The 27,362-nt window shown below is 42.1% G+C and overlaps 1 protein-coding gene across 1 annotated transcript in view; it reads right to left on the bottom strand.

The window, feature by feature from the left end:
- Positions 1-148: 148 nt before the first annotated feature.
- RPS6KA6 (ribosomal protein S6 kinase A6) overlaps positions 149-27,362 on the bottom strand; it is a 57,703-nt gene continuing 30,489 nt past the window's right edge. Inside the window, exons 8-22 of the mRNA XM_053274276.1 lie at positions 27,240-27,277; positions 22,549-22,691; positions 21,212-21,282; positions 19,736-19,824; positions 18,048-18,112; positions 15,299-15,401; positions 14,694-14,818; positions 11,019-11,144; positions 9,049-9,138; positions 8,334-8,492; positions 7,513-7,674; positions 6,770-6,846; positions 3,143-3,260; positions 1,613-1,753; positions 149-1,511 (exon numbers count right to left, since the gene is read on the bottom strand). Of these exons, the coding sequence (XP_053130251.1) occupies positions 1,386-1,511; positions 1,613-1,753; positions 3,143-3,260; positions 6,770-6,846; positions 7,513-7,674; positions 8,334-8,492; positions 9,049-9,138; positions 11,019-11,144; positions 14,694-14,818; positions 15,299-15,401; positions 18,048-18,112; positions 19,736-19,824; positions 21,212-21,282; positions 22,549-22,691; positions 27,240-27,277 (1,633 nt within the window). The 3' untranslated portion in view covers positions 149-1,385. The remainder of the gene's footprint in view (positions 1,512-1,612; positions 1,754-3,142; positions 3,261-6,769; positions 6,847-7,512; positions 7,675-8,333; positions 8,493-9,048; positions 9,139-11,018; positions 11,145-14,693; positions 14,819-15,298; positions 15,402-18,047; positions 18,113-19,735; positions 19,825-21,211; positions 21,283-22,548; positions 22,692-27,239; positions 27,278-27,362) is intronic.

Raw genomic sequence — 27,362 nt, 5'->3', positions numbered from 1 at the left:
TTCCTCAATGGGAGACATTCTCCAGCTGAGATCAGAAAAGGTTTAGGAAACATTTCAAAGCTTAGACATTGCCCTGCAGCTAGAGGAGTTTAAAGTAAAATGTGGAGATTAGCTTTGGACTTTTAAAAAAACAACACATTTCAAAACATGACATAACAGAATTTTCTATTAAGTTTGAATAAATAAAGCCATTGTGAAATATGCTATGTGATAAAAACATCTGTATCTTACAATGCTAGGTTAACAGCTATCCCAGCATGAGAAAGACCTACTAAATGGTAACTAAATCACAGAGGAAAGAGGAAAGCAAGAGCACAACACAGTGGGTCACCAAGACAGCTCAACAGGCAATCAAAAGAAATACCAGGTGCTCTTCAGGTTCCCACTCTGAAGGGTTTGTTTTCAGACCTCAGTGAGGATACAAGGTCAGCCCTTCTATGGTAAATGGAAAAGGCACAGCCCATTTTACAGACATGTACATAGCACAACACACCAACTCCCTTGTTGCAGAAGAATCATATTGTCGGAGGGACTCTCTGGGTCATCTAGATCTACCCCTGGCCCACGGATATTCTATAGCTAGATGTTTTCGTCTATACCTCAAAAATACCCAAAAGATGCCTACTCACCCTTCTCTTCAAATCCTCCAAAGATTGAGACAGCATGTACATGTTCAAATACAATACATCATCATCATCTTAACCAACTTCTAACAACCTTGCATGAAGGCACTCCAAAACCAAGCAACCCTATAGCTCAAACAATGGCTTTCACACTGTAACTGAAGTGCAGGTTCTCAGACCCCCGTCACCACTTCTCTTTGTGCCCTCTATCCAATGTCTAGGGCTCCCATATCAGCACTCTTGCACTGATAGAGTATTTGAGTGGGACTGCCTTGTTGTACCAATGGGTTAAGTCAATGGAGTCTATGGGTGAATTGACCAATTTACAAAACTAGAGAGCTTACAAGTTTCAACTTTTTACACAATAGGGCCAGGTAGCAAACATACTAAACAATATTTCCTTTTCTTTTTTTAATTTACAACTTGAGCATTGTCAGTGGTCCCCTAATTTTTCTTTATGAACTGGGCAAAAACTATACAGTATTTAGAAGTATTAACATAATGCAACAGATCTTGGTAAAAAGACAGCATACAGAAAATTCCTCATGATGTACCCTGATGTTTTGCTTCAATGAACCACTAACTCTTCCTACAAAAACGTCATGAATCCCCCTGAATCTGTGGACATGTTTTCTTCAACAGAATTCAAGTAGTGTAGGAGGAACTTGTATATGCCTTTTCAATCACAGGCCAGGCAGATACAGAGACGTTTATTGGAGTTCTTTCCCCTTATTCCACTTTGGCTGACGTGCCCCAGTGGAACTATAAGTCTGTTGATGTTAGCTTTTTCATGCTCCGCCGTTGAGCTAAGCTTGAAGCTGCGACAGGCTCTAATACAGGTTGAAAAGTCTTGTTATTCAGTGCAGAATATGTGGCAGCCATGGCCCCCTAGAAAACAACCAAATTAAAAAGAAAACATCATATCCGCAGCCAAAATACCACAAGCTGAACTTCCACAAGTGCTGAAAAATGGGGTTGAACTGTTTTACCTTGACTAGATGTGGCGCGTCTTGCCTGTTAAGTTGGTAATGTGGCAACTGGTCCCTGCAGGCTATCCACGAGTGCTTGAGAACTTGCTCTGCAGTATATCGTTGATGTGGATCCACATGCAGCATATGAGATAGCAAGTCCTGGATTAAAGTGAAGTTAAAGAGATGCAGCTGTTACAACCAAGTTTCTGTTGCTATTTTGGAGGAGTAAAGTTGGGCGTAATGGGTTGGACTTCCCCTTCCAGTCTCATCTAACTCAGAAGATACCATGACCACTGTTCCTTCTAACAAGGATTCCCAGATGTTGTTCACTACAACTCCCAGCACCCCAGCTGCAATGGCCTTTGGCTGGGGATTATGGGAGTTGTAGTCAACAACATCTGGAAATCCCTGTTAGAGGGAACACTGACCATGCCATAGGAACACAGGAAGCTGTCTTATACTAAGTCAGACCATTGGTCCAACTAGCTCAGTACTGTCTATGCTGATTGGCAGCAACTTCTCCAAGGGTGCAGGCAGGAGTCTTTCCTAGGCCTACCAGCAGATGCTGCCAGAGACTGGACCTGGAACCTTCTACATGCAAAGCAGATGCACTGAGCTATGGCCTCATCCCTAATATAGGGAACTGCCTTTTACTGATTTAGCTCAGTATTGTCATGGCTGGACGACTGAGGCCCTAGGTGTTTGACAACTCCCATCATCCCTCACAGCTGGCCACAGTGGATGGAGATGATGAGGAGTTGTAGTCTAACATCTGCAGGAGGGCAGAGGTTGTGCAGCCCTGGTCGACCCTGACTGGCAGCAGCTCCTCCAAAAGTTTCAGGCAGGTTCTTTCCCAGCCTCACCTGGAGATGTTGTCTGAGAGTGAACATTGAACCTCTGCATGCAAAAGCAGATGTTCTACCACTGAGCTATGCACAAGCTACTTACACTATGATATTCCAAAAGAAAAGGGGAGAGGGAAGAAGCAGGTGACGAAGAAGATAATCTGATCCTACCCCAACTGATTTCTTCCTGGTGGAAACAAGAGCTCCTAGGCTTGCAGAGACCCCACTACTGATTTCAGAGTGGAGTTTATTTTATTGATTTATTTATTACATTTTACATCCCGCTCTTCCTCCAAAGAGCCCAGAGCGGTGCACTACATACTGAAGTTTCTCCTCACAACAACCCTGTGAAGTAGGTTAGGCTGAGAGAGAAGTGACTGGCCCAGAATCACCCAGCAAGTATCATGGCTGAATGGGGATTTGAACTCAGGTCTCCCTAGTCCTAGTCTAGCACTCTAGCCACTACATCACGCTGGCTCTCACAGTTGCTTGTAAAGGAATATGCAGAGATCTGCTTGCCTCCTCTGATGTGAATAGAGAAGCCCAATTTACAAAGCACAACCTTGTACATATGGGATTTGCAATTTCGTATCACAAAGTCTAAATGCAACCCAATGCGGCATCGAGACTAGTGACGTGTTACCCCATTGTGTCTGCACAATTGCCCACCCCTTTAAAAGTACAAAATAAAATATATTTACACCTTTGCTGCATCTGAAACAGTATCCCAGTTGCCTCCGCTTAAAGAGAACTTCCCACTGCCTATTCGTAGGAGGATTTCTTCGGGGGTATCATTGGGACCGTTGGCAAAAGGAGTATACCTAGGTTTCAGGAGAAAAGAGAAAACAAGTGACCTCTGCCTCGGCTGTCTTTATGCTGCACGAGTGGTGCTTTGGGGTCTATTCACTCTTAAGGCGGGGGGGGGGGGGGAGAGACACGGAACTGACAGGTGTGGCAGTGTCCTCTCTAATTTTTTCTTCTTCTATGTGTGGAATGAGTTTTGTTTTGGGTGGCAGTATCAAGGCAGTGTGCAGACATCAAATGAACGGACATCAGAAATGTGAGTGCACGCATGTGCACACGCCTTAGAGGTAACACTGAGGTGTGGGTGTGCAATTCCTGAATGTTTTCTGCCCCAGAAAGTGAGCCCTTTCTCATTAGCAGTGAGAAAGGGCTACAAGGTTTGTGGAGAGGAAGTCCTAAAGCGCTTACCTCCCACAGATGATCATTCCGCCTTCCCTGGGAAGGTGGATCGCCTGCCCAGACAAGCACTGGCTGCTAGGGATGTGCACGGACTGCGGAGGCACGGTCCGACGCCGGTGTGTGTGTGTTGCTTTAAGGGGGGGTGGGATTGTACTTATGTCTCCCCTCGCTTCCCCCCTCCGGCGCTCCAGTTTTTAGGGAAATCTTCGGGGCGACAGCGTTCCTCACTGCCGCCCTGCCCCCTTGTTGCCTTCTAAAAGTGGAAGTAACTTCCGCGCATGCGCCTGCCACCGCCACGCGCGCACACATCACAGTGAAGTGCGTGATGGGTGCATGCGGTGGGTGCATGCACAGAAGTTACTTCTGCTTTTAGCAGGCAACAAGAGGGCAAGGGCGGCAGGGAGGAACGCTGCCGCCTCGAAGATTTCCCTAAAAACTGGAGAGCCGGAGGGGGAAAGGTGGCAGGAGGGGTATAAGTACAACCCCCCTGCCCTTAAAGCAACACACACACACCCGTGTCGGACCGGGCCAGCTGTGAACCAGTTCGCAGGCCTCTAACATGGTCTGCGAACCGGTTCGTGCACATCCCTACTGGCTGCTGCCAGCAGCTCTGCGGGTCGGGATGCCAGGATGTGTCGTCCTGCCCCCTAGAGCTCCAATCATGCACTGTGCCAGTGTGCGGTGCATTGTGGGGATCCCCCCTCCCCGAGTCTGCTAGCCGCGGCTGATTTCAGATGGTTGTCTGCTGACGGACAATCGTAAAAATGAGGCTAAGGGAGTGCTTGCTTCCTTAACCTCATTTTAAAGGGAGGCTTCATCAGCTTCATTTGCCACCATGGTGCCGCTGGGATCAGGCCCGATCCTGGCAGCACACGTGCATGTGCAAAACCGGGCTGAGCTCCATGAGCCCAGTTTTGCATGTGCATGTCAATAGCCTCAATGTGTGCTCATTTTCAATGGCTTTGGGGAGCTTTCCCAGAATTTTTTTCCAAGAGTCCTTCCTAGCAGACATTCTAACAACCTCCTCACTATCTGACATTTAGGCATCCAGGACAGTAGCAGCAGCCCCAGAACTCCACTGTGCACTGCCCCCTTTACAGCCCCCACTGCCTGAAATGTTAGCACCCTTTTGTTTGAAAAATAGACCCCTTCCTTGTGAAAAATCATGGGGTGTCATCAGATTTGACTACAAGAGGTTGTCAAGTCAAGTCAAGTTTCAAGAGGTTGTCAAGTCAAGTCAAGTCAAGTTTACGGTCCTAGACCAAACAATCCATACACGCAAAAGGCAAAATAAATTTATAAGAAACTCTATAGATTCTCATTATACATCTTAAAAGCAATATAGCAAAATTTAGGTACGGAGTTAAAAATTAAAACATCCTCATGACTACACAAGGTAGTTGCTGCATTAAAGAGAGTTGAAACCCTCAGTCTGAACTAGCTCTCTTTCTCCTCAGTGATGTTATAATGTAATGAGATCTGACAGGCTGCATGACATCAGAATAGAAGTGGCTACTATTCAAACAAAAAATGAGATTGAAGCTTAAAGTTTAAGTTTAAGTTTTGGGGGGTGAGGAATTTTTTTAAACCCCACCCCCACCCCCCATTTTATATCCCGCTTTTCCTCCAAGGAGCCCAGAGCGGTGTACTACATACTTAAGTTCCTCCTCACAACAAACCTGTGAAGTAACTTAGGCTGAGAGAGAAGTGACTGGCCCAGAGTCACCCAGCAAGTCTCATGGCTGAATGGGATAGCAAAACTCGTTGTTGCCCTGTTTTGTACTCTGAACGTTGCAGGGGCACTATCTACCAAAACAATTAGTTCACTTCAAATTATGTAATTGCTCTACGGATCTATAAGCCTTTTGCTTCTTTTTATAAACAAATAAGAACAGGAACCCTTTTGTTGTATTTATGTTCCATTTTCCTTTGGAAAACCCAACTGGTTAATTAGGACATTCATGCTACATCCCATAGTTTATTAAATCCCTCTCCTAACGAGTCAGTACATACCTCTTAATGATCTCTGACATACACTAGCTACTTTCTGTTACAATAACAAAGTGTTAATTCCTTCTGTTCTCTGTATCAGAAAGGCACATTTTGGGTATCTTCACATTTGATATCTCACCACCATGTATTCCTCCCGCCTCCAAGTATTATTTAGCATGTCTAAATTTTCATCACAAAAGTAAAAATCCTGTTTTCTTACATTATTGATGTATTAAAATATTTCAGTGTTAATTTTGTTTGTGCAGTTTTCCTAATCTATTTCCAGGAACTGCATATTTCTAATTTCTCCAGTAAACAGGATGACCTAGTTATTCGACTCTAACTGCATTGAGCAAAGATGCTGAAGAAGTCATAAGAATAAAGGATCTAGAGTTTGGGTGGAATAGTCTTCACACCCTGAATTATGGCATCCCAAAGTCCTCTCCTCACACTGACTACACCTTAGCTTATGCCTAAGCACCATATCCAACTGGATGCCAAGTTTAACATACATTGTACCTCTGTGCACTGCATCACATATCTGTACTGCATTATCCTAAGACCTACAACAGCTTGAAGCTATTGTTCACTCAGAGCAATTGAGTGGTGGTCATTTCTACTAGATTAGTAACTATTTAACTTGCATGGTTAATGCACTTTTCTTTTTAGATTTTATTTTAAAGAACATACATTACAGTCCAAGACACTCCCCAAAATGAAACATTTTCACATAAAGTTTTAAAAGAAAAAGAGATGGTTAATGCACTTAATAAACCTCCATATCGCAATCATTGTCTTGCTAATGGCAATTAGAGCTTCCAGATCCGGAAGCACAGGTTTACAGGTTATCCCAGAGGTCAACAGGCCCATGGCAGGTGTTGTCTAGAAGTGGCACCATCCATTATGAAACGGACAAGTGGAAAGCAAAGTTCGGACAAAGGATAGAATAAGGAGGGGTTAACTGAGAGCTCAGCTAAGGTGCGCACACAAACACAGGATGCGTTGGTTGCTTTAAACAACTTCTGATCACAAGCATAAGGTTAATGAGTTCAGTCTCACACTGCTGAAGGTATCATGCACAGTTATCCACACCTCTGAACAACAATGCTATAACCAGATGAGAAATGCTTCTTACCCAGCCAACATTGTATACAGGAGGACACCCAGGCTCCAGATATCACAAGCAGCATCATAGCCCTGTCTCATGAGAACCTATGAAAAAATAGATAAGAACATCTTGCTGCCTGAAGTACTATCAATGCAAAGCCCAACCTTTGCTGATTTAAGATAAATGTCACTGACACACATTTAACTGTGGTGGCCATCCTTTCTGAAGTGTTCCACCTCTTCAGGTGACAACAGTCACTGTTGAACTGGAATCTGGCTGTATGAGGCTGCTTAAAGAATCTTCTATCTGTTTCCAAAAGGGTTGGAAATGTTATGATCCTTATGGATACATAAGCAGAGCATCTGTGGGCAGGCGGGGGGTGGGTGGGACTGGCACAATCATGGTAACCTGCAGATGTGTCAGCTTCACAAAAATATGAAGAGAAAACCTAAGGGGGTCCTAAAGCCCCCAGACTGCTCCACTGTAACTCAATGCAACAAAATGTTTACAGGCTCAAAAGGGCAGTTAGCAGACAATCAGGTGGGCAGAGTTAATGGAACTCCGTGGTGACGAAGGAGAGCTTGAACAAGATGAGCAGGAAATTTCTCAGCTTGAAAAATATTCTCAAGATCATCACAATCGCTTCTGCTTCTGAGGTGGAAAGGTGCCCAAAACTTGCACCATCCTCAGGTACAGGCTCAGGTAACACATGTGGTGTTACTTGAGGTGTGTAAATATTGTGCAAGAATATGCAGGAAGTTCCAACCTACCTCTGGTGCTACAAAGTTGGCGGTGTAGCATGGGGTTAAAAGAAGCCCATTCTCCCCCCGAAGCTGTTTTGCAAAACCAAAATCGCAAATCCTGATGGAGTCGGCATTATTAGAGTCATCCATATACAAAATATTACTAGGTTTAAGATCTCGGTGCACTACCTTAAAAAGAAAAGAAATCCCCAAGTGTTTAAACTGAAGTTTGAAGAAGCAGAAACTACTAAAAACGGCTAGCAAAAGAGCAGGAGAGACAGAGGCAGTGCAAGTAACACAACAGTACACACACAGGTGAACTACAAATGTTTACAATGCAGGTGCAGCCTAAGCATTATGAATGGGCAACTCATTTAATTTGTTCAGCTGCATTAAATCACTTTTAAGAATGGATGCTCTCAATTCACAGATTTAGGTTACCAGCAAATAAAGAACTATGGTTGGGCCTAAATATCTGAATTTATGGAAACAACATTCATATTGTTTATTCCTGGATGCAAAAGTTATAACTTTGACCCTATCAGATATCTAACTGAACCCTTGAATACAATAATCTACCAAGCCTGAGTTACTATACAAAATAGTATCTAATTTACATTATTTTCACGAAATTAACATGCCTCCTAAGATGCTGGGATTCCCAACCTGCGATCCTCCAGATGTTGCTGAACTACAACTCACATCATACAACTCATTGTGGCTTAGGATGATGGGAGTTGTAGTTCATCAACATCTGGAGGAACATAGGTTGAGAAACCCCTGCTATTTGAAATAAGTTCAATTCTTATTATACAACATGTAAAATTATCAGAATGTGCAAAACTTACTCCTTGACAATGGAGGTAGTCAACTGTTTTAGTGATCGTATACAAGACAGCACTTGCTTCCCGTTCTGAGAAATACTTTTGCCTAAGAATACGATCCAGCAGCTCACCTCCTTTCATCAGTTCTGTGACAAGGTAGATATATTTACCATCATCGTACACCTGCAGAAGTTTAATACAGTTGAGTAATGCAAATATTCCAAAATACTTGAAGACTAATTCATATGGATGCATACTGAACAGTAATAGGAGAAAACCTTAGTCATACTCGAGTACCTGACCACCAATCGGTCTGTCCTCTTGCCCTATGGCTTGCAGGGTTTCTACTCTCCCTCTAAAACATCAGAACCTCCTATCCCAAGACTAATAGGGAAATCTGTGGCAGTTTTAGTATATTTAGCAAGATCTGAGTTCATTCATCAGTGGCAGCATTGAAGCTGAATCACGGCAGCAACCAGATAAAAATAATTGTATCTAGCATCTGAGCACACACTACTTTAGTTAATGCACTTTATATAAGACAGATTACATTCATTCATACATTACATAACATAAATGCTATACTGACAATTTTTTAAACTGAGAAATTCAGTATTTTCCCGACTATTAAAAGAAGTTGCCTTTTTTACATTCTGCCAGAATGAGAACCAAAGAACACTGGCTTCTTGAACAGTGTACAACCTGAAAACATTGATGTGCTGAAACAGAATATACATACATCTTTTAAAGTAATAATGTTAGGGTGCTGTCCATAGCGCATTAAAATCTCAATTTCTTCCGAGGGATCTCTCTTACTCTTGTCAATTATCTAGAAAAATCAAACAGCATGAATAGGTTACATAGTATTAATTCATTATTTGTTCTGTTACTTTCTAGCCCACTGAAGAGAAAATGACTCTCATTTTAAGGTGACCTCTTTTTAAAAAAAGGGTGTGTGTGTTAAATACAGGTTATACCTGTATTGACCCAAAAGGAACAGGACTCTGAATTTAAAATGAGATCCTGATTTCTAACATTAAAAAAAGGTGAAAACCTTGTCTTTGATTCAGGTAAATACAGTAAATAAGATACCAATTAAAAAACAGGCTATAATGAGTTAGGATTACCACTGCCATTAAGAGCCATCCCAAAATCTTACAGCACCTCTGGAAAATGATTGAGAGCAACTTTCAAGGGAAGGCATTCTATACCTAAGGGCTGGGTAGCTACAGAAGGTCTTTCATCAGGGCCTCTGCTGTGTACAGGTGATACAGTCAAGATATCTTAAAGATGGACTGTAGAATGAACACAGCCTCCAAAAGACCAAGTTGCTTAGACCTCTGTAGTTCAAAACCACACTCAAATTGTTCCTGGAACCCAGTTACAAGGAGCACATTAATTGAACTCTGATCCTTTAGCAAATGAAAATCGCAGTTGTCATACAGAGAAACAAGGGATACAAGAGTCTAGATGAAATCAATGTTTTAATTACCAAGAAAAAAACAACACTGCATGCTATGGCCTTATCTGCCCTCAGAACATCAACACGTAGTCAGTCATGACTCATATATTCCATTCTTATTTCCAGTTGCAGTTAATTACATGTTGTGACAGTTCAAGAAGGTGTAATCATAACAGTAGTGGGGATGTACAATCTGATCGTCATTCTGAGCATCCAAATCTTGCCTAGATTGGAGGTACATACAGAAGTGAATTGTATCCCCTCTCTCTTTTTACTTATTTCAACTCATAATCTACTTAATCCTCTAGGGATCAGACTGGTAACACCTTTAATGCATAGGCAAGCAGACCCTCTGGAACTCCCTGCCCCTTCATCTTGGGCTCACCTCTTCCCTGTTTATTTTTAAATGAAAGTTGAAGATGTTCCTATTTTAGCAGGCCTTCCCCTAACTATATACATACATCTATCTGACTGCCCTGTTTCAATTGTCATCTGTTATCATGATCATATTATTTCAGAGCTTTATTTAAAGAATTAAATATTCTTTTTATTAAAATAATTTTGTTGCAAGACTCATGTCTCTAAATTAAGTATATGCTTTGAAAATATTTGGGGGTACTCATGCTTATCTTTGGTCCATAATTCGAACCGGCAACCTTTGGCTTGCTAATCAAGTCATTTTCCTGCAAGCGGTATATAAATATTCACATACACAGTGGGATCTGAAAAACTAATTTTAAATATCTGAATGCTCCAACACCAGCCAAACACACATTTGCGTAAATACAGCCTCCTTCTGGTGTACAAAAGTGATGTTGAATAATTGTGCCTATGCAATGTTTACAGCAGGAGTAGGTAACCTTGCTTTCCTGTGGTTGCTGAACTGCAACTCTCATCATCCCCAACTGCAGTGAGTTGCAGCGGGGCATTATGGGTGTTGCAGTTCAACAATAGCTGGAGAACCAAGGCTGCCTACTCCTGGCTTACAGTTTTTAAAATCAATCTTAAGATCAAGATGCTCAAAAACATTCTGTTATTCAATTGGCAGACATTACCTATGCTAGTTTTAGTGAGGAGGGTATAAACCCAGTAAATGCAAATCTCAAAAATAATCAAATATTGCTAAAAAGAAAATTACCCTTCAAGATCTATAAAGCATTTATTGAAACAAACAAATGCCATATAGCAAATTATTGTAAACATTTGCAAGAAATTCCTTTATCAAGAAGGTCTCCCCAAAAGCCCACCTTAACAGCAAACTCCATGCTTGAAGCTATATGGATACATCGCTTGCACACAGAGTAGGAGCCAACACCAATGTCCTCCTTGAGTTCATAGGCATCTGTGAATAGTACACTGTTCCCATGAAGTTGCTAAAAGCAAACATAAACTGTCATTAGACACTTCATATGAAAACACACTGTTCTTAACTAAGTGTAACAGTTTCCTAAGCACCAGCAAAAGGTTCCACAATTCTGAACATGCTATCTATGTATTTCTCTAAGGTGTACCTGTCACTAATCCCATGTGTGGCAGCTCTCACAGGAGTTCGCGAGCGAGCTGCCAGTGGGGGAAGAGGACAGGCTTGTGGGCGAGGGGGGAAAGAAAATGGTGGTGGGGGAAGAAAACAGCGGTAGCAGGCAGGCGATAGAAAATGACGGGGGTGCCGGGCAGGGAATGAAAATGGCCACAGCGGGGATGTGTTTGTGAGAACAGAGGGTAAACCGAGAGGGAGGGGAGAGAACTAGAGGCCCAGCTGCTCTGTGCCCGGCCCAGCTGATTCCCAATAAACCTTTAAGACCCAAATAGATGCTTCGGTACTGTGCTCAAAGCAGGAGAAATGGAGGAGCAATAAGAGTCCACCCACAAAAAGCTGGAAGACAGCAGGGCTGCAACTCTACTGATCCAAATGGGCTAAACAAGTTTGACCACTCACAGCAGAGAGGATCAAGGAGAGCTGTTCTTGTGGTAGAAAACATGACTTGTCCCCTTAGCTGAGCAGGGTCTGCCCTGGTTGCATATGAATGGGAGACTACATGTGTGAGCACTGTAAGATACTCCCCTCAGGGGATGGGACGGCTGCTTGCAGAAGGTTCAATGTTCCCTCCGTGGCAGCATCTCCAGACAGGGCTGAGAGACACTCCTGCCTGCAACCTTGGAGAAGCCACTGCTAGTCTGTGTAGACAATACTGAGCTAGGTGGACCAATGGTCTGACTCGGTAGAAGGCAGCTTCCTATGTTCACCGATGTGAAATCAGGAATGAGAGCCAAGAGACACGTAAACCAGTCCAAGTTGTAGTTTGCCAACCTCCAATTCACAAAGAGCCAACACAGGCCAGACACTGCTCCCATCTACCATCTCTGGGGTCATAGCTTCTCATTCCGTTCCCTTCCCAGCAACAGCCCTAGGAGACTACATCTTGAGGATTATAGGTATGTTCCCATTTGACTACTGCACATCCAAATGCTGGCTGACACAGTGCCAATTCCAGCAGAGTTGCAATAGCAGCACATTCTTAGTTCCAGAGTGAACTAAGTAATTTTGACAGCAAGACAAAAAGTGCCGAAAATGGCATACGTCACTTGGCAGTCACTGTTAAGAAGAATCCTTCCCAGCCCTGTTAGACAGTAACTGACCAGAGATCCTAGACCCAAATGTCTAATGCTTCAAGCAGGATGGACAACTGCAAGGAACTGACCTGGGCACCCAGGCACCACTAGCTTTTATCCTAGCACTGCAGACCTGGGAGAAGCAACAGTCACCCCAGTTTGCTTTCCTGGCACTAACCCAACCAAAAGAAGGCCCACAATGGGCTGAGGTGGCATTCTGAACATAGAAAAATGCCTTAGTAAGACCTTTGGCCCATCTAGCTCAGTATTGTCTACACTGATTGGCTGCAGCTCTCTAAGGTTTCAGGCAGAAGTCTCTCCCATCCTTAGTGCTGCCAGGGATTGAACCTGGGGCCTTCTGCATGCAAGCAGATGCTCTGCAACTGAGCTATAGCCCCATCCCCTAAAGGGAGTATCTTACAGTAGAAAGTGCTCACATGTCTTCCATCCAAATGCAAACCAAGGAAATAACTGCTTAGCAGAAGGAACAAGGAGGAGAACTGGTCTTGCAAGTTCAAGCAAGCATGACTCGTCCCCTTAACTAAGTAGGGTCCACCCTGGTTGCATATTACTGGAGGTTACTGGATCCGGTAGGATTCCAAGAAGCCTTGGAGGGATTCAATGTTGGCTCTGCTGGTGATCCTGTTGATGCCCTGGTTGAGAACTGGAACAACTTGCTCACCAGGGCAGTAGACACGATTGCTCCTAAGTGTCCCCTCCGACCTGCTTCAAAATTGGCCCCTTGGTTTATGGAAGATCTACGGGGGCTGAAGCAGCAAGGTAGGCGAATGGAGCGCAAGTGGAGAAAAACTCGACTCGAATCCGACAGATTACAACATGGAGCACATTTAAAGATCTATGCTCAGGCAATACGTTCTTTTCTGCCTATATTGCCTCTGCGAGTTCACATCCGGCGGAGTTGTTAAGGGTTGTGAGGGGACTAGTATCTGCCCCCTCTCCCTTGAACCAAAATTTGGAAGCATCAGTTACCCGCTGTGGTGTGTTCAATGAATTTTTTGCAGACAAAATCTCTCAGATTCGGGCCGACTTAGAGGGAGACTCCACAATTAATTTGATGTCTGAACTGGAGAGGAGTCCAACAACTCCTCTTATACAATTCGACGGGATCAATTTCAGTTTGTGACTCCTGATGATGTGGACAAACTGCTTGGAGCGGTGAGGCCTACCACTTGTCCTCTTGACCCTTGCCCAACATGGCTTGTTCAATCTAGCAGGGAGGCTGTTGTAGGCGGCCTGGTAGAAATCATAAATGCTTCTCTGAGGGAGGGCAGGATGCCTCGTCTTAAGGAGACAATTATTAGACCTCTTCTAAAGAAGCCTGTGTTAGATCCCTCAGAGTTAAGCAATTATAGGCCTGTTTCCAATCTCCCATGGCTGGGCAAGGTAATTGAGAGGGTGGTGGCCTTTCAGCTCCAGGCGGTCTTGGAGGAAACTGATTATCTGGACCCATTTCAAACTGGCTTTCGAGCGGGCTATGGAGTGGAGACTGCTTTGGTTGGCCTGATGGATGATCTCCAATTGGCAATGGACAGAGGAAGTGTGACTCTGTTGGTCCTTTTGGATCTCTCGGCGGCTTCCGATACTATCAACCATAGTATCCTTCTGGAACGTCTGAGGGTGTTGGGAGTGGGAGGCACTGTTTTACAGTGGTTCCACTCCTACCTCTCAGACAGATTCCAGATGGTGTCGATTGGAGATTGTTGCTCTTCAAAATCTGAGCTTAAGTATGGTGTTCCTCAAGGCTTCATACTTTCTCCAGTGCTTTTTAACATCTACATATTAACATCTACATTCACCACACCTCTCCAGACTCCCAGTTTCAGCCTCCCAACCAAGTCAACTGTTATGGAGGGAGAGAGAAGAAACATGCATACTCTTCCCCACTGCAAGTCCAAGGCAATGTGTGTGACCTGGGCACCCCACAAGGAGGCCCATGTGAATGGAGATCTGACTGCACAACTCTTATACATGGGGAGGAGAAAGATCATCTGTGGCCATATGTAGTGTATGTGCATCACACCATGGCTTAAGTAAGTGGTAGAGAGGAGTGTATGTAAGCTCCCTCCAACTCAGGACAACAAGACGTGGCTTGATGAGTGCATGATCTGGACCCTAGAATCCAGAGCAACAAATTAATCTCACCAGGTTTATTTCTGAACCTGCTTAGAGCATCTATATTTACAGAAAAGCTGCTAATATTTCCTTAGCAAGCAAGTTGGCATTTGTAGTTTCACAATAATGCATGCAAGCAAAGCCCTGGGTGAATAAAAACAAAACAGAAAACTGCGTACCTGAACGATTGGTAATATATTGTTGAGGGGGGGAAATTTGTGATCTTCTATGGAAGTAGTTGCAACAAAGCTAAAGCCTTTGAAGAGCTGATGTGCATTAGCACTAGGTGGAACTCCTGGAGAATCTAATGATTAAATATATATGTGATGTTAAATTGCCAATACATCTGCGATACAATACACTAAATCACTTAAATTTACACTAAAACTTAAATTTACAGATTTTTAAAATACTTTTTTGAAGAGTATAAAAGCAGGCTTGGCTTAAATTCAAATATAAGAATTTTGATGGCTGGAAGAATGAACAACTTGATCTTTATTTGAATATTTGTCTGTCAAGAATAACTGTGTGGAGTTTATAACAAGAGACAAAATGGTGGCTAGAAACCAGATCAAAAAGCATTTTGAGATATATTTGGGATACTCTTGAGCTAGGGATTCTGATACAAATACACAATATACCAAATGTGTGTAGAGGAGATAGTTTTTAGCTGATTAGATCTGTCCCATATTTGTCCAACTACACAGTTATAGGCTGGAGAGCAGGGGGAGAAAATGGAGATAAGAATTCTACAACTTTTGTTTGTTTAACCCACAAATGTTACCTTTTGGTGTTTTTGCTGTGAATTCTGGATCAAAACAAAATGTATCTTCTGGTCTTCCAGAAGCAGGTTTAAATGGTGGTTGAATCTCTCTCCTGAATAATTTCTGGAATTAGAATCACAACCACAAAGTATTTTTCTCACAGATGATCACATATTATGCAAAAAAAAAAAAGGATCAACATTATTAAAGGTGCATTAAAGAATCAACCTGTAGATGCCTCCCTTTAAAAATGCTTTCCGCTATAAATCTGAGCAGCTCCAGAAGCCCACAATAAAAATATTCTGATTATTTTATTTTATTTTTTTAATTCAAGCACACTTAGTAGCAGTCTGTACTTTGAAACCTGTTTCAGATTCTGGTTTATTTGTAAGCTTTGGCTAGAATAAGGCAGCAGCTCAAAATCATGATAGATCCTGGTTTGTTTGGAGCTAGTATGGAATTAGAATCCTCCCTCCCTTCATGCAGAAAGGGGAGAGTCCTTGCCGAGGCTACAAGTAAAGGTAAAGTGTGACATCAAGTTGATTTCAACTCCTGGCGCCCACAGAGTGGTTTTCTTTGGTAGAATACAGGAGGGTTTTACCATTGCCTCCTCCCATGCAGTATGAGATGATGGTGCCTTTCAGCATCTTCCTATATCGCTGCTTCCTGATATAGTGCCAGTGGGGATTCAAACCGGCAACCTTCTGCTTGTTAGTCAAGCATTTCCCCACTGTGCCATTGGGTGGCTATGAGGCTACGAGACGTAGTGCAAAACTGGCTCCCTGGGACAGCTGAACTATGCCTTCCTCCCTTCCCTTACAGTTCATGATCCACTGTTGCTCAAAAGTGATGGGCCAGATGAATGCAAAGTACTGATAAATCAAGTCAGAGCGAGGTGGGTCCGATGACAGAATTCAGGGGGGACCAGGGAGCCCCCATGCTCCTCAACTGTTAATTCCCCTTTGTAAGACACTGGGCCTGTTCAGCTGTCATACAAAATCTAGAGTAAAACACTGGCTTTCCATACCATCTCTCAACGGCAGGAGCAGTCCCTCCTTGCCCACACATGAATTGGAAGAATTCTACTTCTAATTGCAGTTTGAAAAAAGCAAGGATCAGTAGTAATGTTTGAATCAACTGGTCCAGACATATTCTAGTAAAAGTGCTTAGAATAAACTATGATCTGAATTAAACTTCAAATCCGGGTTCAAATTATGACTAAATTGTACGGTAGCAAGTCTGGATTGTTCCTTTTCCTTGGTTTGCATTTTGATGGAAGACAACATGTGAGCACTGTCTGCTATAAGATACTCCCTTTATAGGATGGGGCTATAGCTCAGTGGCAGCGCATCGGCTTGCATGCAGAAGGCCCCAGGTTCAATCCCTGGCAGCATTTCTAACTAGGGATGGGAGAGACTTCTGCCTAAAACCTTGGAGAGCTGCAACCAATCAGTGTAGACAATACTGAGCTAGATGGGCCAATGGTCTGACTAAGGCATTTTTCTATGTTCAGAATGCCACCTCTGCCCTTGACTAGTCCAAGCTTGCTCCTGTTCACAGCTGAAGTAGAATTCTTCCAACTCACATGAAAGCAGGGGAGGGGAAAATGTATGCTCCCAATTATTGTATTATTATTCAAAATACTTATGCCCCACCTCTCTAGTACACTACTGCTGACAAAACCAGTAAAACCAGTACACTATAACCACCAATACAGGACTAATACAAGTGGTTCTAGTAAGAACTAATCAGCCTACTTTCCTTTCACTGTCTCCACAACCGGACTAAATTTGGTTCAAATTGAGGTCCACAAGTTAGATCTCTTGCGCCTCAAATGTTCATGCATCTGCCATCTTGGATTGGGGTGGGTGACATCATCACAAACTAAACCATTGAGGTGTCCCTATAGCTGCAGCAAATTTGGTTCAAAAAGGTTAAGCGGTTCACAAGTTAGCCCACTTGCACCTCAAATGTTTACGCATCAGCCATCTTTAACTGGCATGGATGACATCAACACAAACTATGCCACTGAGGTGTCCCTATGTGTCACTCACTGCAACTGTACCCAACTTGGTTTAAATTGGTTAGATAGTCCACAAAATAGCCCGCTTGCACCTCAGATTTTCATGTGGCTGCCATCTTGAATTGGAGTGGACACCATCATCACACACCACACCATTTGGGCATTCCTATGTAGCCAATTTGGTTCAAATCGATTAAGCGGTTCACAAGTTAGCCCACTTGTGCCTCAAATGTTTACACGTCTGCCATCTTGGAGTGGGTGGATGACATCATCAAAAACTACGCCGTTGAGGTGTCCCTACAGCTGTAGCCAATTTGCTTTATATTGGTCCAGGCATTGCAAAGTTGATGGGGTGGGGGGCACAAGGATACACACACACAGAAAGCTGGGTGATCTCATAAGCCTACTAGAAAGTAGGCTAAAAATGGGGGGGACGACTAAAAACAAGCCTCAGTTAAAATTATTATTATTATTATTATTTATTTATTCGATTAATTCAAAGATAAGAGATGCAAATGAAATCAAGGTTTAATCTTGACTCCACATGACATCTGGACAGACCCAGCTGGACACAGAGAACTCTCCCAGCTCATCTCTTCCACACTTCCTCAGTATCTTCTTTATTTGATAGAGACAGCCCTATACATGCATGTTATTGCACAAGGTATTCAGCACACTTCTCCCACGCTTAAAACATTTACAAAATAAGGGGTGAACATTCCAGTTATTAGAACATTATTCCTCACATTCCAGTCAATGGTTGAAAAAAAGGGATGTCTCTTGATTTCTTCAACTCCATCAGGACCAGCTCCTATAAATTACAAGAGACACAAAGTACTAAATTACTTTACTGTGGCATAAAGCAGCATCTAAACTAAACCCAAATCAGTGACTAACTTTTGCATACAGGAAACAACTGCACATTTTTAGAGCCTAAGGAAGCAGGGACGGGCAGCATGTAATCAAGTGCTATGGCCAGGATCCAAAGAGCTACATGAGTTTCATGCACACAGCCAGGCTTTGGATTTGAGCTGCTTAAACAGCACCCTTCTTCCCCATCCACTGCAAGCCATTTTTGAAACCAAGGGTATTTGCAAAACACTGCTTGTGATATGACAGTGATTTGCTGCTCAAAGTAAAAAATGCAACACCATTCACCAAGTATTTCTAAGCCACAGGGTGTAACTATAGAAGCTATTTGAAATTCAGCCAAAGTGTTTAAAGAAGAGTCATAATAATACTGAATCAATAAAAACAGATCTGTGTGTTTCAATAAAATTTATACAAAATAATCATTAAAGTAGTCTCTATGTTCAACTTAAAAAATTGGATCTAATAGTTCATTTTGAAGATATAATCAAATATAGATTATATTAAAATATTAGTAGATGATGCTTGGATTCGCTTCTTAATGCTTGTATATATTGTTAAATCCATACAGGGTTTTGTTTTCTCTTAAAAAGAGAGTGCAAGGCCATAAAGCAACTCTACCTACAGCATTTAAAAGAAGAAAAAAGATGCCAGAGTTGAGCACGTGCCCTTTTGCACCTTCAGATGTTTCACACTCATTTGGCAAGGTGAGCTTAAACAAAAACAAAGGCAAAAATAACAGATGGTTCACACAGTGATTAGCTGGGTAGGACAAGTGTTATACTCAGTTTCAGGAGCTGGGCTAGCTCTTATTTTCTGCTGGTGTCTGAGTAAAACAAGGTAGGAGGTAAAGACTATGATCATCAGCTAGCCTCCTTTTGGAATGGAGCCCTTCCACCCAGCTGCTGAAGGAGGTAGAGGAAAACCCTCCTACGCTACCTAGGGTAGAGGAAAACCCTATCACTGCCTGTGCCTGTGGCTTTCCCAGTGGCATCTGGTGGGCCTCTGTGTGAAACACGATGCTGGACTAGATGGGCCTTGGGCCTGATCCAGAGGGGCTGTTCTTATGTTCCTCCTACCTTAGTTTTTACTCACACATGAGTAGAAAACTGAACTGCACACAGTTCCCAAAAACGGGTAGGGCAAGAGTCCTGCCCAGTTAATAATCATGTGAATGAGCCTAAAGTGTAGATGGTACTTTCGACCTCAAAAAACAAACAAACAAACAAAACAAACAAAAAACCCACACACAGCACAAAAACCCTACTCACTCATTGGGAGGATTACCATCAAAAGTACTCTCAGTACTTTAGTTCTTTGTACTATGTGTCACAATTGCATAGATCTGAAAGGTTTTCTGGAAAGTCATGATTTTTGACTGCATGAGTGATGCCATTGAATGGTGGCCAATTATGACGAACGAAACCGATGACGATTTGTTACAAGAGCAACACAAGCAGTACTTGGCTGCTTAAAAAGAGAGCAGACTGTTCAGTTGATGTTGCTCAGTTGATTTTGCTGTACAGTACTCCGTACATACATGAATGTATATGCTCCTGCTCACCTAACCTATTTGAAGGATTCCTTTTAAACAGCATCCTCAGAAGACTTTGAGCTTCAGGGCTAAGGAACTGGGGCATTCCAAGTTTTGCTCTGGGGGGCAAAAAAGGTAGAATTCTTAAAATGAACTTATTGAACAAGAAATCAATGAAACTAAGCAAGAGTTAAGAGTTTCTAGGCTGTGCAACACAATTTTCAACTGAAAAGAAGTTACATGGTTAGTTCAACAACTCCAGAAGTGCACGTTTAAACTTCAGGGAGGACCTTAGCACCACAGCCTTCTCCTAAATAAGATCACTGGTCCATCTAACTCAGTAGTGTCTATAATGACAGGCAGTAGCTCTCCGCTGGGAACCGGCTCTTTCCTGAGCCTATCTGGAGATCTCTGTTGCCAGATTTGGCTTTTTAAAGCCAAATTTTGGGTTACGGCCCATTTGACCCACGAGTCAAATACCCCTTAGGTTTTGGCAACAGTGCTGGAGATCCCCACTAAGCTACTGTAATAATGGGACATAAAATGGTTTGCCCATTCATCATCCCAACTTTCTAAAATCCAGTATACAGGGGATTATGTGTGCTAGTTTAATATATTCCAGTGAAAGAAACTTGCTGGAAATAGCCACTGTGGCCATTTGTCTGGTGGAGCTACTTGCAAAGGTTTTCTTGCCTTGCAAAGGTGAGAGCCAATGTGGTAGAGTGGTTAGAGTGCTGGACTAGAACTGGGGAGATCCGAGTTCAAATCACCATTCAGTCATGAAATTCACTGGATGACTAAGCCAGTCACATCTCTCTCAGCCTAACCTACCTCACAGGGTTGTTGTGAGGATAACACAATCATGTACACCACTCTGGGCTTCCTGGAAGAAGAGCGGGATATAAATGCAAAAAAATAATTCTGTCCTCAACCTCTGCACCAATACCACAAGAACAGATGCACCCTCCCTTCTCAGAAGCAAGTCCTGAGAACTGAGAACCACCATACCTGGTGAGAGACCAAAACCCCTGATAAAACCTTGCAGGTAACCTGCTGTTCTTCGCTGCCCAGGAAATGTATCTGACATCAGAGATTTTTAAAGAAGCAGACCATGCAATAAATGTGGCAATTCCAATAATTTATACAAGAGCTAGGTATGACCCAGAGGAAGCTACCCTGATTATCATGGTTTGTAATACTGCAGCAACACCCCATGATTCATTCACCAGCTATGAAGATTAAGCCATGGTGCCTGCAAATCCATTTGCCTAAACACACACAGATAAGCCCTCTGATTATTTAAAGGAACTAAAATTCTTTTTTTTAAAAAAGAAACTGTGTGTATTTCTCAAACAATAGCTCTCGCTAATTTGTGCATATGCGTGAGAATTTGTGCTCCATCTCACTATTGCACACACAAAAAACTGCAGTTCACTATTTTGACTTGCAAGATACTGAAATAAAATAACTGCTGTTTAGAAAATAGAGAGAGAGATATATACTTACTTCAGTATCATATTCATAGTTTCGTTCCGATCTTTACCTTGAAATGGTAATGTACCAGTAAGCATTTCAAACTGGGGAAGGAAAGAGAAAAAGCACACTAGGCATTTAGAAAATCAACTGGGAACATTTTAAACAGTATATTGTCAAATTACCTTGAATGTGCTTTATGTAAGAAAAGTGGCATATGTTGTTTTGTTTGTAATTAAGTTAACTAGACAAGGAATTCATTATTCTGGTAAGCCTGAGAGTTACTAGTTAATATATAGAGACATACAGTAGGCTAATGACAGATTGTTTGTGCTCACAGATACTCAGTGAAGTAATATTCTAGACAAACACACCCCAAAGGCTGAAAATTCAGCAGAGCATTTTAATAGTTCAACATGCATGAGAAAAAAAAATATTCATTCAACCACTTTACTACAGTATATTAAAACATGCTAAGGGTTTCATTCTCAAGCACCATTTTGCACGTTATGTTTTCAGCTACTTTATGAAACACATTTAGGTTAAACTGCTTTAATCCAATTAGGAAGTAATTTTAAAAAAATCAAAAGCAAAGTAAACTTTAAAATGAGAACTTTTACTCATGTTGTACTCTGAACAAAACAGTCAAACATCAAATGTCTTCCATAATCTCCAGAATTTGAGAATGGGCTTCATATTTTCTTGGCAATAAACGGCAGATATTCATTTATTTAGTGACATGTATATACAGTCTTTCACACTATACCCTCAAACAATGGTATGTTAAAAGAGAATGAGAGGACAACTTCCTGTTCCAAGGAGCATACAACACACAATTTAACAGTTGAGAAACTGAAGAGGAAAATGGTGAAGATGGGATAAATGGGGCGGGGGGGGGGGAGACACGGGACAATTTCAGTTCCCCAAGACATCTGATGTTAGATATTGGGAAGTCATCTTAAATTCAAAGTCCTCTTCCTTTTGGGTAAACAAGTACAACCTGTATTCTTAAAGGGGTCATCTTAAATTCAGAGTAGACTTCTGTTCGAGTAGATACGGTAAATAAGCTTACAGCAGTGCAAGAACTAGAAGCTTGTTCCAAAGGCTAGATAAAGGTGGGTTGGAAGAGCAATTTGGAGTCAGTGTAGGTGTCTACAGAGGAATGTCAGAACTATGAGAAAGGTGAATGATTTTGGCAGCAGCATGCAGGATAGAGGCGAGGGACCCAAGGCGAGAAAATATGGCTCTAGGTTTTGCTAAAAGGGGCAGAAAGAACTGGCATTAGAGGATGCTAAGAAGTCAAGGGGAATGAGGACAGAACAGAGACCTCTGAATATAATGCAGAAGTTTGGCAATGAAAGATAGAGTACCATAAGAACGCCAAAGGACCACCAGTCAGCACTCTGGTTGTGGCCTCGCCGGTTTACAACTTCCGGTGCCATGTACTCTACAGTACCACAGAAAGAGTAGGCCTTCTTTTCTTGATCGACAGATTCTTTGCTGAGGCCAAAGTCTGAAAGAATATTATAAAGATATATTGAGTGAAGAGACTTTGGGGAACAATGACCACAGAACATGAAAAGTGAAGGAGTGCATCTATTAGTCAGGAGCCCGTAAAAAAATCAAGGAACTCTTAAATTAAAGAGGAAAATAACCAGACTCCTTTGTCCAAGCTCCACTGAAGTGCACACAAATTGTGTAAGAGCACAGTATTGCTTGATTGGATCGTTCCTTGTACTACACTGGTTTTATGTACTTAGGAATAAATAATATCCATCAATTGACCGCTCAGCCAACAATGTAATGACAGCTAAGATGCTGTTATTGTTCTTTAAAAATATACACTTGAATCTTAAGGACCTCTAAATGTTAAACATTCCTCCTCACTATTGTTTCACACAAACAAAACCTTGATTAAAAAACTTCTAAGAAATGACACACTGCCAGCTTAAATGCAATATATCTACAAAAGAGCATGTATATGCATGTGGTAGCTCACAATGGGGAGCAGATGAGTAAAGTTTTGTAATTAAATGTTTGGTCTGTAAAGCACAGCATAGTATAGGACAGGGGATCTCTGGCCAAATTCTTATATTGAAATAATATGTTCATTTCACAAAGCTCATAGCTCAAAACAGAGAGGTCTCAAACCTAGAACTGTCCTAGCAACTTGCAACTCATCCAAAAAGCCCACACACCTGCCACCAGTCTCAAATAGAGAAGTTGCTATTTTTTTTATAACAGAAAAGAAAACAACAAAAAAGAAAATGATAAAAAGAAAATTACACAGATGCAGCAAACAACACCTCACATTGCTATTTGAAGTTGCTATTTTAAAAGGCAACATGCTTCCTGCTGCTTTAGTAAAAGTTTCAAGAGCTGAATGAGTGGTGTGCATGGCTACTGCCAATTGTGTTTTCAGCTTCTTTGGGTCACAGTTTTGATCCTTAAATAGCTTCCATCAGCGTCCAGGAACAAACTCTGCAGGTCAACACAAGAGTACAATGATACCAGCCAGAACAGTCCTTGGTTTAAAACAGCTGGCTTTATCAAATAAAAATATTTCTAAGGAGTCCAGAAATGTACTACAGGGTCTCTTAGCATTGTATGCCAATTTACAACTATATTCTTCACACCTCGACATTCTCTCCCACAGATCAACTAACCTTGCTACAAATGCTACCCAGAAAGCTGAGCAAGCTCAAGAGGATACCTGCTTTCTCACTTCTTTTGTAATGGCCATGTGAAAATCGACCAAAAATTCACCTGTAACAGTTCATGGTGTCTTCCCGCCCCCACCTCCGTTGGGCTGGGGAGAGTTTGAGAATTGCTTACTAACCAAGATGAGACGTTTTAGGAGCATGAATGTATTTTGGAGCCTTTTTTCCAGTCGTTAAATCTACAAAATACAATACTACTGTAACCTACAAAATATAAATACTGTAGGTGGTTTCCCCTTTACTGCCTTAAACAAAAACTTGCAGTACTTTCTCTACTAATCTGCAGATACGAAGAGTCTCAAGAAGTCTCAAGTCTTAATCTGAATTGCTTTGAATGCAAATTTAAATTGATTCAAAACCAACATTTCTGTTTTGAACACCAAGATGCTTCCAGTTGTACAGATGCAGCATGGGGACTGGCCCCGCTAATCCAAGCATCTGATTATATGTCATAGGAACATAGGAAGCTGCCATATACTGAGTCAGACCATTGGTCTATCTAGCTCAGTATTGTCCCCACAGACTGGCAGCGGCTTCTCCAAGGTTGCAGGCAGGAATCTCTCTCAGCCCGATCTTAGGGAAGCCAGAGAGGGAACTTGGAATCTTCTGTTCTTCCCAGAGCGGCTCCATTCCCTAAGGGGAAGATCTTGCAGTGCTCACACTTCTAGTCTCCCATTCACATGCAACCAGGGTAGATCCTGCTTAGCTAAGGGGACAAATCATGCTTGCTACCACAAGACCAGCTCTCCTCTCTATGATTGCCCTGACAGTCTAGGACTGAACAAAATCCTACCCCGCTTTTTAGCTCTTTTCCTCAAGTACTGCTTCCTACACAACTAATTTAGTGCTAAACTGCACCACTAAACAAAATGGGAAGATGACATCTGAGTGGCACCCTTGGTTAGAACAGCTGGTAAAGTCAAATAAGTGAATTCAATGTCTAGATATCATGAAAACAGTTTAACCCACTACTCTGCTGCATCCCCTTCAGTTGTTTTCACAGTGCTTGTTAAGGATGTGCCAAACCGTGATTCGGCTTCCGAATCGTGGCACAATCCCTTTAAAACCGAGGGCTCCCACAACTCCTTCAATGCTCCATCCCTGCTCCTCCTCTGACACACGCTGACAGCTGTGGGGAGTGCTGCCAATACAGAAGTTGCTGCAAGCAGGAGGAGGAGGAGGAATGGGGATGGATTTGCTCTCCAACACATTAACGGGGCTGGGTAAACCCTTGATTTTAAAGGGATGGGGCCAGGATTCGGAATCGCATTTCAAGCACATCCCTAGTGCTTGTGCTAGGTTCCCACAGAAGCTCCACTAAAATAAATGCAAGAAACAGAGAACACATGCTTGGTGAACTGAGGCTTGAATCAGTCGCATACTTTTATTCTTCTCTCTGTGCAAATACGCGACAGTGAAGTCAAACAATATCAGATGAATCTGATGTAGAAACAGCCAGCTGATGCCAATAACATAGGTAAAATGTAAATGTGAATTATGAATCACCTGGAAGACAAGTGCAATACACACACTTTACGGTGACCCTGCAATGGTACTTGAATTTTCTCCTGAATGCTAGCTTAGTATTCTTTCATGTTGTTGGAAGCCAGCAAGGAATTAGGAGACCAATCCCTGCCTCACAATTTAAAAGAAACATGAGGAAATCTGTGATCGAAGCCAGAACCTTATGGATTAGATAAAAGTCATTTTTGAATCCACTCCTTTTTATGTCAACCAATGTCATACTGCTGTATTTAGACTGAAAATGGATACGCTTTCCATTTCTTATAAAATTCAGTTATTTGATCATTAATTATTGGCTATGAGTAGATAATATTAAGAGTGCCAAACTTTAAAAGACAGGGAACCTACACAGGCTGACTTTGTTAAAGGGTTCTTATTAAGTCTAGGTTTGAGAGCTAGAGTCACTTTGAACTTTAGACTGGAGACCTGACTACTTAGGATCTATTACAATCTCACCTTCTTATTTTTCTATTGTACATCTATGTAACCAGTCAAGCCCACTCAGATTTGAAAACCTTCAGCTTTCACAGAGAAGTCTGTGCTCTGGAACAGTACTTTGGATGCAAGACAGTGGTGCCACAGTAGTTTGGGCAAAATGGAAAACACATTGCTACTTTTTGTATAGATCTCAGAGAGGTACTTCTGAGTATTTGGACAAAATGGCCAGCTGACCTGCACAGTTTAAATTTATCTTTCTCCTTGCTAGCTGAGCAAAGAGGCACTTTATAAAGTGGTGATTCTCTTTATTGAGCAGGGGGAGAGAAACTGGCCCTATCCAGCCCCAGCACAGCATCCCTCCAGTGGCTGTTGCTGGTACATAGGGACATAGGAAACTGCCATATACTGAGTCAGACCATTGGTCTATCTAGCTCAGTATTGTCTTCACAGACTGGCAGCAGCTTCTCCAAGGTTGCAGGCAGGTATCTCTCTCAGCCCTATCTTGGAGAGATCAGGGAGGGAACTTGAAACCTTCTGCTCTTCCCAGAGCGGCTTCATCCCCTGAGGGGAATATCTTGCAGTGCTCACACATCAAGTCTCCCATTCAGATGCAACCAGGGCAGACCCTGCTTAGTTATGGGGACAAGTCATGCTTGCTACCACAAGACCAGCTCTCCTCTCCATGGTGTCTATCTTAGGTTTCTTTTTTAGATTGTGAGCCCTTTGGGGACAGGCAGCTCTTTTATTTATTTATATTTATATCTATGTAAGCCACTTTGAGAACTTTTGTTGGAAAGCGGTATATCAATATCCGTTGTATTCATATTCCTTAAGTGATATAAGCTGGCATCTCTGGGGTATGGTCAAGATGTGTTTGTCAATGCTGAGTAATGAGTTGACAGACTGCGAAGAGAATGAATGCATCAAGAGGAGAGTTGGCTATGTGTGATATTGATGCACTGTGGATCTGTTTGGTTCTTTGTTGTATTTTGTAAAGCAACATCCCTAAAGAATAGGCATAGAGTTAGGAAGAAACACTTCCACTCAGTTCCTGGAAATACCTCTAAATAGGCCTAAATAAATCCCTCATATAGCAAGACTGGGTTTGATCATTGTACTCTGTTTTAATAAAAATCCACTTGAACTTAATATGTGTCACCATGTGGAATGACAAGTCAGTTTGAAGGACACTGAAGGAAGATTCCAAAACTTAGAGACTGCTTAGGAGAAAGCCATTACTGGCAGTGAACACAACATTCAATCTAGACTACTGAAAACCCAAATGTGAAAGGATATTTTGCAATATCGGGACTCAATGCAAAGTATCTACTATTAACACAAATATGAAAAATATAGCTATACTAATAAGTTCTACCCACCTGTTAATTTGATATGTCCTGCTTCATCAAGCAAAATGCTGAAAATTAAAATTCACATTCACCAATACACATAACAGGAATATTTAAAAGACATTTTAATAAAGAAAACTGACATGCTAAACA

Source organism: Hemicordylus capensis, chromosome 11, assembly GCF_027244095.1.
Source record: "Hemicordylus capensis ecotype Gifberg chromosome 11, rHemCap1.1.pri, whole genome shotgun sequence".
Classification (NCBI taxonomy): domain Eukaryota; kingdom Metazoa; phylum Chordata; class Lepidosauria; order Squamata; family Cordylidae; genus Hemicordylus; species Hemicordylus capensis.
This window is presented reverse-complemented; position numbering and strand designations above follow the sequence as displayed.